This window comes from Orcinus orca, chromosome 10, assembly GCF_937001465.1.
Source record: "Orcinus orca chromosome 10, mOrcOrc1.1, whole genome shotgun sequence".
NCBI classification, from domain to species: domain Eukaryota; kingdom Metazoa; phylum Chordata; class Mammalia; order Artiodactyla; family Delphinidae; genus Orcinus; species Orcinus orca.
The window spans coordinates 88,372,439-88,385,548 of record NC_064568.1 but is presented as its reverse complement, the minus strand read 5'-3'; the positions used below and the strand labels follow the sequence as shown (position 1 = coordinate 88,385,548).

General features: G+C 38.9%; 1 protein-coding gene across 2 annotated transcripts; it reads right to left on the bottom strand.

The window, feature by feature from the left end:
• Positions 1–295: 295 nt before the first annotated feature.
• Positions 296–11,262, bottom strand: PRL (prolactin). Of its 2 annotated transcripts, none has more exons than XM_004273529.1 (5): positions 11,178–11,262; positions 8,671–8,852; positions 6,773–6,880; positions 2,772–2,951; positions 296–641 (listed from the first exon to the last, which is right to left on the bottom strand). In XM_004273529.1, the coding sequence occupies exons 1-5, from the start codon at positions 11,203–11,205 to the stop codon at positions 450–452; spliced, it is 690 nt and encodes a 229-aa protein (XP_004273577.1). In that variant the 5' UTR covers positions 11,206–11,262; the 3' UTR covers positions 296–449. The 2 variants fall into 2 exon arrangements, with proteins under 2 accessions (XP_004273577.1, XP_012389802.1); XM_012534348.3 differs by having other exon boundaries at positions 8,671–8,855; positions 11,178–11,258.
• Positions 11,263–13,110: the final 1,848 nt, after the last annotated feature.

The following is a 13,110-nucleotide window of genomic DNA, read 5'->3' as shown; positions in this document are numbered from 1 at the left end:
AACACTGTGAAAATTGGCTGACAGTACGTGGCTGGCTTTCATAAAGAATCCCGAGAATTCAGTCTTCTCGGTAGCATGACCAGCACGATAAATAATTATCTAATTCTTTGATTCTAATAACCTGACCCAGAATAATTTGCTGTGATGCTAAAGTAAGCTGTTAATGGTCTTCTTTGTAATGCCAGGTTCTGCTATTTGTGACAGATTTTAATAGGAACTTCTCTCAACGGTAGGGATGGATTTTCTTTTGATTTTCTGTTAAAATGAAGATAAGAAACTTTGACAAATTGCCTTCTTAGATTTTGACATCTCTGTGGAGTCTGTTTTTATTTTTTAAGATGAGACCCATTACACCCAAGCATGCATTAAAAAGCTATAAAACTAAAAGAAGACTGCTATGGGATGGATCATTAAGAACCATCTCAGAAATGAATGGAATGGCTGTGGGCTTAGCAGTTGCTGTCGTAGATGATTCGGCACTTCAGGAGCTTGAGATAACTGTCAATCTTATGTGAATCCCTGCGTAGGCAGTGGAGCAGGTTATAAAAAGCAAAAAGGCGCGTATCTTCATCGGCCATCTGCAGGGATGGAAGTCCCGACCACACCGAGTAGACCTCATTCTCCTTGACTCCAGGATGAACCTAAGCACCCAAAGATAATGACTTATTATGAGTTTTATTAGTATTTGCTTATCTTCGTTCCTTCTAATTATCAAATTAAGTTTTGGGGAGGACACATGAATATAAAACTCTGTAGGCATAGGTTTTGGAGCCAGCGTATCAGAAATCTGTTAGTAATTTACAAACTAGAAGCAGAACTCAAGTGTAAGTTTTCTTACATGTATGTGATCACAGATTAAGGATATTTGTACAGGAGTAAAACGATGGAGAAACAAAGCTGCTGTTTGAATATTCATATGAATGTGATCAAGGGACACAGTTGTATCACTTGAACTGTTTCATGTCCTGAATCTGTTCTCTGAAATGTACTTTTTACCTTATTTCTTCTGAAGGTCACCATCATTACATTTATGTTTCTCCTGCTTTGAACTGATTCTCTTCTCCATAGAGCGTGTGTTTAAAGACCTTAGAAACGATGCGGATTGTACTAGATGGTTTAAGGGGCAGCTAATCTAGCGATGGCTGTGACTGACAAGATCTTCTGAAATAGTCAGGAGGCATTCACATTCCACCCAGGACAGATAACCCCCTGATGTCCATGAGAAATATCTGCTTTCTCTTGATGTCTCTTAAGTGGGAGGTACTGGGAAAACTGCCTATAAAAAGGGGGTGCTGACAGCAACCCCCCAGTGGTGAGAGGTGGGTGGTAGGGTGGGGACTGTGAGCAACTGAGCACCTTGCATCTTCATGCTTGTTACCCTCTGTGGGCTGGGAACCCCCGGAGAACCAAGAGACCAAGTAACCAGCTTGGCAACTAGGGATGTCATCTAGTTTGGAGAGCTTCTAGGTATAAACGTGGGATAACTGTAGACCCTGCTACACGAACTTTCTGCTGCAGAGTAAGACCATTTTTTAAACCTGGGATTCCTTATTGGAATTTGTGTGTGTTGCCTTGCTTTTTATTTTGGTGCTTGAGCCCTAAGACAAAATTTACTGTGCAAAGGGCAATGATATGAATAAGAATAAATAAGTAAGCGGTAAAAAAGAACAAAATGAAGTATTATAGAACAAATTAGTGACCTCAGAAAATAGGCCCACAGGAATGAGGAAAATAACCTGAAAATCTAGGTGTTTATTTCATATGTCCCAGGGTTAAAATGTGCTTTGTATTTGTGATGGATATATTCTTCTCCCCTGAAAATGACAAAAATGTCACAGGATTAACATGTACTTTGTACACAATAAGAGAAATATAAAATTGCTCCTATTATTAGGTCTGTAATCATATATTTTTATTTAGATTATATATTATTTCTGAGAACTTCAGGAAGCTGCTTAGATGTTCCCTCCCTCATGTTGAAATTATCCCATCTAAATGGAGATTTATTTATCCCATTTATTTATCCCATCTAAATGCATATATCAATCTAAATATGATAAATTATTTGGGGAGATTAAATGCAATGATTAGAGTTTTTATTTTGGAGCCCCCTCCCAAAGAAAATTTCGGATGGGAAAACTTTGTGTAAATTACAAAATAAAAAAAATTCCAGAAAAGGAGCGTCTCCATCTTTTGTGACCCACTGAAATCTAGTGCTTGTGGGACAGCATTCATGCTGTGGCCTCCTCTTTTCAATCTCCTTCCTTCCCTGACAGGTATCTCCAGCAGAGCAGCGAGGAGTGGGGAGAAACACCATCCAATCTGGTTTTGACTTTCTCTTTTCTTCCTTCCCACTCTCATCCTTTGGTTTGAGGAGGACAGAGAAAGAATACAAGCAGAATTTCAGTAGCAGATATCCTGGGATACTTTGAAGAAAACATTTATTTTGCAAATTCTATTCTGTAGTTCTCTTACCCTTGAAAATATTTCAACCACCTGTGCCCAGGAAAAGGCAAGCTTTTGGTGGAATTGTGTGCAATGCAGGGAAGGCTGCACCTGTCAAAAATCGTAGTAGAATTCTGCTTCACTTACAATAGAATCTATCACTATGATGAATGACTAGGCTCTTGCTTTATTTAATAGCAGTCTAGAATATAGGAGGCCTGCATCTTGTTCTTGCAAAGTGAGATATTTCAAAACTCATTCCTCATCACAGAGGTCACTTCTTTCATTCATGAGAAAACCAAGGAAGCCTTCAAGAGGCTGCTCACCTGGCCAACTATCTTCTCCATGCCTTCTAGAAGTCGTTTGTTCTGTTCCTCAATCTCTATGGCTCTTGATAGGATAGCCTCTGGGGCTTCTTGCATACCCCGCACCTCAGTGACCAGGTGGTACAGAGGGTCATTCCAGGAGCGCAGCACGCCAAGGATCATGCTCAGAAGGACTTCATGCTAAGCGACCATAGGAAGCAATTTCATTAAAATAAGCATAATACAGTGGGTTTAGTCACATGTGATTTTTGTGCAGAGAGGCTGACCTAAAAAAACCTCTTTGTTATTCCTGTGTGTACACAAAATTTTTTGAAGGTGGTAAAAGTTGTAAAAGTATAAAATGTAAGCTATTTGTTTACATTTTGCTAAAATTTTAAAATATCTGGCTTATTTTTTTCAATGCTTTTATTTTTACTTATTTGAATTTTTGAATTTTATTTTATTTTTTTATACAGCAGGTTCTAATTAGTTATCTATTTTATACATATTACTATGTATATGTCAGTCCCAATCCCCCAATTCATCCCACCCCCCCCCACCACTTTCCCCTCTTGGTGTCCATATGTTTGTTCTCTACTTCTGTGTCTCCATTTCTACCCTGCAAACCGGTTCATCTGTACCATTTTTTCTAGGTTCCACATATATACCTTAATATACAATATTTGTTTTTCTCTTTCTGACTTACTTCACTCTGTAGGACAGTCTCTAGATCCATCCACGTCTCTACAAATGACCCAATTTCATTCCTTTTTATGGCTGAGTAATGTTCCATTGTATATATGTACCACATCTTCTTTTTTTGTTGTTGTTGTTGTTTTTTTGTTTTTGCGGTACGCGGGCCTCTCACTGTTGTGGCCTCTCCCGTTGCGAAGCACAGGCTCCGGACGCGCAGGCTCAGCGGCCATGGCTCACGGGCCCAGCCGCCCCGCGGCATGTGGGATCTTCCCGGACCGGGGCACGAACCCGCGTCCCCTGCATCGGCAGGCAGACTCCCAACCACTGCGCCACCAGGGAAGCCCTGTACCACATCTTCTTTATCCATTCGTCTTTTCGATGGGCACTTAGGTTGCTTCCATGACCTGGCTGTTGTAAACAGTGCTGCAGTGAACATTGGGGTGCATGTGTCTTTTTGAATTATGGTTTTCTCTGGGTATATGCCCAGTAGTGGGATTGCTGGGTCATATGGTAATTCTATTTTTACTTTTTTAAGGAACCTCCATACCGTTCTCCATAGTGGCTGTATCAATTTACATTCCCACCAACAGTACAAGAGGGTTCCCTTTTCGCCACAACCTCTCCAGCATTTGTTGTTTGTACATTTTCTGATGACGGCCATTCTGACCCGTGTGAGGTGATACCTCATTGTACTTTTGATTTGCATTTCTCTAATAATTAGTGATGTTGAGCAGCTTTTCATGTGCTTCTTGGCCATCTGTATGTCTTCTTTGGAGAAATGTCTATTTAGGTCTTCTGCCCATTTTTTGATTGGGTTGTTTGTTTTTTTTAATATTGAGCTGCATGAGCTGTTTATACGTTTTGGAGATTAATCCTTTGTTGATTCATTTGCAAATATTTTCTCCCATTCTGAGGGTTATCTTTTCATCTTGTTTGTAGTTTCCTTTGCTTTGCAAAAGCTTTTAAGTTTCATTAGGTCCCATTTGTTTATTTTTGTTTTTATTTCCATTACTCTAGGAGGTGGATCAAAAAAGATCTTGCTGTCATTTATGTCAAAGAGTGTTCTTCCTATGTTTTCCTCTAAGAGGTTTATAGTGTCCGGTCTTACATTTAGGTCTCTAATCCATTTTGAGTTTATTTTTGTGTATGGTGTTAGGGAGTGTTCTAATTTCATTCTTTTACATGTAGCTGTCCAGTTTTCCCAGCACCATTTATGGAAGAGGCTGTCTTTTCTCCATTATATATCCTTGCCTCCTTTGTCATAGATTAGTTGACCATAGGTGCATGGGTTTATCTCTGGGTCTGCCTTATGCAAATAACTAATTCTTCTAATGAGTTCTAATTTATAATGTAAAGAATTTTGTTTTTACCTCGGAAATTCGACCATCTACTTAGTGAGTTCTTTATATTTGAATACTTTGCTTGTCCAGGGAAAGAAACCTAAGTATTTTGTTGGAACTCAGTATGTGCCTGGAGTATCTACCCAGGAAAGACAGATTCCACCCATGCCCACATCATTTTCACCCAAAGATTCATTTGTATTAATGAATCAAATCATGTATTAATATATTCATTTTTGATTGGTAATTTTATTTTATGATATTGGAACAAAGAGACAGTGAAGAAGACATGACATTTAAAAACATGCTTTCCTTAATCTATCCCAACACCAACCCCCATGCTGCTGTCAGAGCAGTCTGTTTTGTTGACATGTGTAGGTGCAGAAAATGGCGCAGTACTGTCTTTAGTAACAGCATCAATGGGATTCACAATGGAGGGTGTTGCCCCCTAGTTTACTACTACCAGTATCAGGCATGAAACTCCAAGGGGCTGAGCATCTCTGATTTAAAATGCTTACTTTCTTGATGTCCATGAACTAATCTACTGGTAAAGGAAATGAAGAGTGGAGAAGAATCAAATAGACATTGCAATGGAAGCATGACTAGAATGTGAGAGAAGGAGTTATAAAGAAATACAGGCTGTATGGTGAGTGGCATATATGCCCTGGGCCATTGTAGCTCAATGGTTAAAAGTGAGAGCTCTGAGTTGGATGAAACCCAGACTCACTGCTTCCTAGCTGTGTGACAGGTGCAAATTCCATAACTTCTCTGAGCCTCGGTTTCCTTATCTCAGGAAGTGTAATAGCAGTACCTGTGTTATAGGATTTTTTGTGACGACTGAATATAATAGTGCACATAAAGTGCTTTGTAGAATGTATGGCAATGTAGTAGCTCTCAATAAATTTTAAATTTATAAAAAATTCCTTCTCCTTCTTCACCTTCTTCCTTCATTTTATCATCATCGTTATTAATGAGCTTACTAGACTGAAAGAATGCTGGTATCATTAACCAAGTTGTAGAGAGAGAACAGATTGTATTTAAGAGGGTATATATGTGAAAGTATTTAAAGTCATGTGAGGACAGTGGTTCGGGCAGGGAATCAGAAGGGAGAGATTATGATGATAAAAAAATGGAGCTGGGATAAATGAACAGGCCTTGATACACAGACTTTGTTGTCATCAGAACAGAGGCAATAGTTGCGGTCATAGGACCTGATTTGGGGAGAGACCTGTAATTAAGAATGAGAGGTGAATAGCACAGGGAGATCAGCTCGGTGCTTTGTGACCGCCTGGAGGGGTGGGATAGGGAGGGTGGGAGGGAGGGAGACGCAAGCGGGAAGAGATATGGGAACATATGTATATATATAACTGATTCATTTTGTTGTGAAGCTGAAACTAACATACCATTGTAAAGCAGTTATACTCCAATAAAGATGTTAAAAAAAAAAAAAAAAAGAATGAGAGGTGACAGAGGAGTCAGTGAAGAATGAAGTAGGTGTCAGAGAAGTAGAAGCAGAATCAGGAGAGCCTTGAAAGTCAGAAGCAATGGCTCGAATGGTACAGTGGTCCGTCATGGTAAATGCTGCCCATGTAAGAGTCACTAGTAATGGGGGATACATCAACTGGGTTTGCGTTTCTTAAGTACCCATGAATTTTGCAAATTTAATATTTTACACATGGAAGTCCCATTCAGTTCATGCTTTCATGCAGTAAAGTATATGCAATCCTAGGTCTAATGCATTGGTTGAAGTAATGTTGTCTGCATGGACAATTTATAGATCATTTATTTTGCTGCTATCAATCTTTAGTCAGCACTTGATTTTACTCATACTTCATCAAGTGCAGAATGTAATTTCTCTTCGATAGCTTGCTCTTCCTCCACCTTCCTTTGCATGTGCCGTTACCATTACTTCTAATAATCTGCAGCCTGGTAACACCCGTGGACTATCTCATTTGTTTAGGTGAAAAACCTGGATAAAAGACTCACATGGACCTGTTGGGCTTGTTCTTTGTCTTCAGGGGTGGAGAGGGAGGAGGTGTGGCAGCTGTTGATAGCCTTGGTAATGAACCCTCTGCCCTGAGCGTACCGTTTATCCTGGAAGTGATCAAGCAGATTTACTGAGTTAGTGTTGTTTGGGCATTGAATAAATGAACCCATTACCAGAATAGTAACACATTTGATAGATGTATCATTTTTTTAATGAAAGCCACATAAAAGTCATTCTTTGTCCTACTTTTTCTTTCCATTATCTCTATAAAAATTCTTTTTTTCATCTAACTTTTCTAAATTCCAAGCTCTTCCCTTTGCTATTCCCTTGTTTAATTTCACCCTTCCCACAAGTTATTATCTGGAGAGCAAACACTAAAAATACCTCAAATATGAAATATTAAATGTTTTATTAAGTATCATCTTTTTTAAAAGTATTTGAACCAAATACAGTGCATATGTACCTGTATTTAGCCATTTAATCTTTTGTTCACTGTGGGTCAGAACCAATATACTTCCTTAATAGGAGTTATAAAATGATAACTTTTCTTTGACTAATCTCTGAATCCACATGCCTATAGCTTAGTGTTCATCATAGATGCAGACTACAATTTTGCTGATGGTGACAAAATGGTAAGTCAGAGAAACGTGGCATAAAATTCTAAGGAATACTAAGCAACGGACTGAGAATAAGAATAGAAAAAACTAGCTAACACATTGATAGAGAAAAACTAATCTTTAGTAAAACTTGTGAACATTTAAAGGGATTATTTGTAAGATTTGGAAAAAAGGTGGCCAGTTAAAAATGGAGAATGAAAGAGAAACTGGTGAGTAAAAAGAACTACATGAATTTAATACAAACATTGAATACCATTTTTTATCAGCTGTTTGCTCTACTATGTGCTCCGTGATTGTCCTAAAAGAGTTAACATACAACTTTCAAAGTACCTTCATCAGAAAGAGAATAATTGTTTCCAGTTCTAAACCAACCCTTCTAGTTGGTTCTAAACCTATTCACTGCAAATCTTAGAACAATAATTTGTAGCATTTAAGAAACTATCATTATTTGTTTTCCTGACATGGATTCAGCTTCCTTTACCATGTTCAATCCACCCAATTCACTGCAGTGCAGTTATTTATCGGGTATCTACTGTGTGCTAGGTGAAGAATGCCCAGAGAGACACTTAAGGACAAAAAAGTCAACATACTTCCTTTTCCTCAGCCCCACCTAAAAGTGCTTTAGGTCAGGTGCTGTTATGGACTGAAGGTTTGTGTCTCCCCCAGATTCCTGTGTTGAAGCCCCAACCCTCAATGTACTGTATTTGGAGAAGGACCTTTATGAAGGTAATTAAGGTTCAGTGAGCTCATAGGCTAGAACCCTGATCCAATGTGATTAGTGTCTTTATAAGAGAGTTTTCTTGTTTTCTCTGTATCTCTGTCTCTTTCTCCCCCGCTTACCATGTGAGGACACATGGAGGAGCCAGATTGGGAAGAGAGAGCCCTTACAAGAACCTGACCGTGCTGGCACCCTGATCTGGGACTTCCAGCCCCCAGAACTGTGAGGAAATAAATTTCTGCTATTTAATCCACCTAGTCTATGGTATTCTGTTATGGCACTCCAAGTGGACTAATACAGGTGCTTTAAAAGTTATTTTGGAAATTAAAACAATAAAATGAAGTAAAGGAAATTGAAAAACAATTATTACACTCTTTAAGAATCTTCGAGATTTCCTGAAACTGACCCTTTCTCCTACATCTTACGAGCTGATGCCTTCTTTGACCCGGAAAGCGTATCATTTGAAATTTGGCTGGTGCAGCTTTCTTGTTTGCAGTGTGGTTTAGCCCAGTCACTTACGTGAAGGCTCTTTCTGGAAAGAGGCATGAAGTGCAGTACTTACAAATTCGTTGAACATTTCCGAGGAGAGGTTATGGATGTAGTGGGACAGGATGACTGCGCGGTCAAACAGGTCTCGAAGGGACACCTGGCAGTTGACAGCCCCGCTGGGACAGATGGGAAGGGAGGCCACACTCTTGCACAAGAGCAGATTTGACACCAGCAACAGCAGGAGCAGGAGTGACCCTGCTTAAATAAAAAAATGAGCCACTCTGAGATGATCTATTCAACTGAGGTTATCAAAAGCCATCCTGTCCAGGGAAGCCTTATCTCTCCCCATTGCCCTCTGCATGATTTGGTACTGAAATAGCTGGGGTGGGAAAGAATCAACACCTTCCACTGTGTAAATTTGGATGTATAATCATATTTGCACAGATAGGTAGTTTGAGAAGTAGGTTACTCCCTGCATTTTTGTATTGCTCCCAGAAGCGCTTCTGTGCTTTGCAAACATTTGGAGCTGAAATTAATTCTGAGCCGGAGTGTTTAGGTCATTCTCTTAAGATAGTTTAATGTCTTGGAACTTTCTGCAGATTCTCAGCAGCCAGGCTCTCTAGGAGTTTGTAATTTTTTTAACTCTATGTTGACGAATGCTTGCATTCTAGACACTGAAATGGCAAGAATAGCACAGTTGATCTCTCTGGTTTACTGTCGTGCCTGATAATAATAAACACATGACCGACTGATTGCTAATATTGAGCACTAAGATAAAAAGGATACTGTAGCCTGGGTCTCCTAACTCACCTTGATAACCCCATGCATTTCCTTGATACTTTGCCCAAAGCTTTAAAAATTTTTTTAAATTTGTGTTTCACAATAACCCTGTGAGGTAGCCTTGACTTTATCTTCAAATTATATTAATGAAACAAGAAGACTTAGAGAGGGTGAGTAATTTTCCCCAAGTCCCATTATTAGCAGATGGAGGCGGCTGGGTGCCAGTGTCATCTTTTCACTTCCTCATGTCACATCACACATGCCTGTGGCCTCTCGGTCTGTGTGTAACAGGGACCACATCGGTAGCTATGATGACTCAGAGCTAGCAGAGGTCATCTCCATTACTAGTAGAGAAAAATACTTTGATTGCATGACAATAGTGAACCTAGAAAGTTGATTTTATCAATTTGTTCTGCTCTATCTATAAAACACTCTCTTTAAAAATATTTGACAATTATCAGAGATGATTTACTCACCAATTTACTATCTCAGAAGATGGACAAATAAGAACCACTAACATATCAATAATTTACACTTCCAAAAGGAAAGAAACAATATATTAAAATCACTTTTAACTTCAAACTACTCCAAAAGACTATAAAGAATGTAAAATATAAAAATGTGTTTATCAGAAAACTCATTTGCTGTGGAATCTTCAATAAATGTAACTGGAAATGTCCAAGATAAAGCTAGGCAAGTGCTAAAGATGTATGGTGAAAAAATACCTAACCCCAAATACCTGAAAATATATAAAAGAATATTTAGCATAGAATGTAGCTAAACAACCTTTTAGCTGCAAAATAAAAAATATTAATGTTGTGAGATGATTCATGTAACAGACTTTTAATTTTTCAAAAACATGTTTCCAAAGAGTTTGTTTTAGGTACATTACAGTCATGTAACACAGCTGATTAGATGTTTTATCTACAAGTATAAATAAAAAGTGCTTTGCAGGTAGAGGCATTGGAATAGTATTGGTTCTAGGAAATTCATGACTGGATAGATATTCTTTAATTCTTTCTACATTTGTCTGTACCTTTATCATCTGAAGGATTTTCATAGTCTAAGATGAGATAAAAGAGATAAATGTTTCTGTTGTTTCATGAAATAAATTTTGTTACTAATTTCCTTGTCTTGCAATTTCTTTTTCTTGCAATTGTCAACCAAGAAAGTAAAGGTAATTAGTTATTACTAGCCTGTTTTTTCTTTTATAATGTCATTTGGCTTAAACCCAGTCGACAAAGTATTGTAGGAGACAACTCTGCTATCATTGTCTATATTATGGCTTCAGAGTTAAAAGTTTCATCAGGCTGACTCATCTTGGCCAAACCACAAAAGAGGCCTGGGAACTAGAAAATGTTTGTTTCTACCTTCTGGAGTTGTGATGACTTGGACTCAGAGACACTTTTGGTCTTATTCCAGTCCAGGGTTTCTCACCTTTGGCTGATTGACATTTTGAGCTGGATAATTCCTTGTTCTGGGGGCTGTCCTGTGTATTGTAGTATATTTAGCAACATCTCTGACCTCTACCCACTAGAGACCAGCAGCGCCCCTGCCCCAAATTAAGACAACCCAAACCATCTCCAGACATTAACCAAATGTCTCTGGAAGACACTCCCCCATTTGGGAACCGCTTTCCTAGTCCCTTCAACAATTGATTTCTAGAGCAGTGATTAGATAGCTCTTCTAAACTCTGTAATGCTGAAACCTCTGAATGAGAGAATATTAGCTACAATTTCAAATTAATACCGCCACAGGAGTGTTGATAAAGCTAGCAGCTCCGTGAGTTGCTGCACATACCTTTCTGTGATGAACCTTTGTTGTCCATGGTGGTGATGATTTCGAAAAACACACTTCACCAGAGAAGATCTGGTAGTCCTACAGCTTTCTCTTTCCCAGATATTGGCTTTATAAGCCTTTGACATCTTCATGAATATATTTAATCAGGCATTCCCTTCCCTTTTGCCAGTCATCTATTTCCGTCATCGAGATTACCCCCATAATTTCAAACATCAAATGGTATTCTATTTCTTATTCATATTCAGGAAGACATACTGGCCAGAAATGAACATCTAGGAAGGATTTTGATTAATTAGACCAAAAGGAAATGAGAGAGATAATGAAGGTGAGGTCTGGAGACTAGTTTGGGTTAGAGGACCTGTAAAATTACAGCAGTCATTTACTTTAACATTTACCTTTATTTCTCTGCAGTGTCTTGAACATAGCATTATCTTTCACTAAGGTGTCGCATGTATTATCGAAGGTTATTTTTTTTTCATTCAGAATTGCTGGGTGAAGTCAAAATTTCAAAACTTACACACTAAACACCAAGGAATACAGAATAGGGATGAGTAAGATTTTCAGTCCCTGTTACACTCAATGCCCTTCCCTCCTTTTTTCTTGATTTTTAGACATTCTGTTTTGCTCTTTTAAAAATGACATACCTCTGTGGTGAAATGTACATTTTCATTTATCTCTTTTGATTTTAACATTTAGGTAAAGTTATATTTTCATCCCCAGTTTACAGATTGAAAAACAGAGGATTGGAGATATTAAATGTCAAGGATATAGAAGAAGTAATTAGGTTAGATGCTGAAAGGATTGTCGTTTCAAGAGGAATCAGGAGGGATGTGAAGAAGGCTGGAAAATGAATCCTTTAACACACGTTGCCCCTCTTCTAAGATGAAGAAAAAAGCCACTCCCTGGGCTCCCCTGGTGGCGCAGTGGTTGAGAGTCCGCCTGCCGATGCAGGGGACAGGGGTTCGTGCCCCGGTCCGGGAAGATCCCACATGCCGCGGAGCGGCTGGGCCCGTGAGCCACGGCCACTGAGCCTGCGCGTCCGGAGACTGTGCTCCGCAACGGGAGAGGCCATGGCAGTGAGAGGCCCGCGTACCGCAAAAAAAAAAAAAAAAAACCCAAAAAAACAAAAACAAACAAACAAAGTCACCCCTGACCTTAGGGGGTTTAAGGATAGGGGTGGACAAACTGTTACTAACTTATGGTGGCTTTATTTCTCTGACCTCGAGCTACTCTGGAGGCAAGGTGACAAAAATTCATCTTTCATGGGCTCAAAAGTTCCACTTGCCTTTTAGAGATTTCCTGAATGAAATGATTGTAATGAATATGAACTAAGTTGTTGACGACATTCTCTAATTTTTAAGTCCATGCATCTAAAGCAGCCTGTGACCTTTAGTTTCAATTTTACCATATGTCTCTCATAGTAAATTGACAGGTGAGGTAATTAAAAAAAAATAATGTCTTTCTATGGCATTCACTTTTTCTGTAGTTGCTCCTGCCGTATTTATGCTTTAGCAATTATCTAAGTGCTCTTATGGGGACTTAGAAATCTCCACAAAGACTAACGTCACTTAAAAACTATCTTCCTAATTGCCTTAGCTTAGGCAATACTAGATTTTGAATCACATGAATCAAGTATGATGACATATAGGCTCTATCAACGTAAAGCTGGGTCAGGATTCCATACGCTCATACTAGGTATCCATTTTTTTTCCCCTGGACAGTGAAAGTCTGAATTGTTAAGAGAGCAGTGCCATGTGGTAGAGAAATTAATGCTGCCCTGCCTTTCCCTCCTCTCCTGGAAACTTAAGGGTAGGAAAATCTGCCGTAAGAAGTGACAACTTAATCTTAAAATTTAAAGGTGTTGCAACGTTTGTAGATAGCCAGGAAAAGAGTAATCTAAGAAAACCCGATTTGTGTTTATTCAGTGGAGGCC

Bases quoted from the DNA above. Each gene is read 5' to 3' on its own strand.
- PRL (XM_012534348.3), bottom strand. From the start codon at position 11,205: ATGGACAACAAAGGTTCATCACAGAAAG. The intron at 6,881-8,670 runs GTAAGTACTGCA...GATCACTTCCAG, and splicing joins CGGAAATGTTCAACGAATTT to GATAAACGGTACGCTCAGGG. The intron at 642-2,771 runs GTGAGCAGCCTC...TTGGGTGCTTAG, and splicing joins TGGAGAAGATAGTTGGCCAG to GTTCATCCTGGAGTCAAGGA.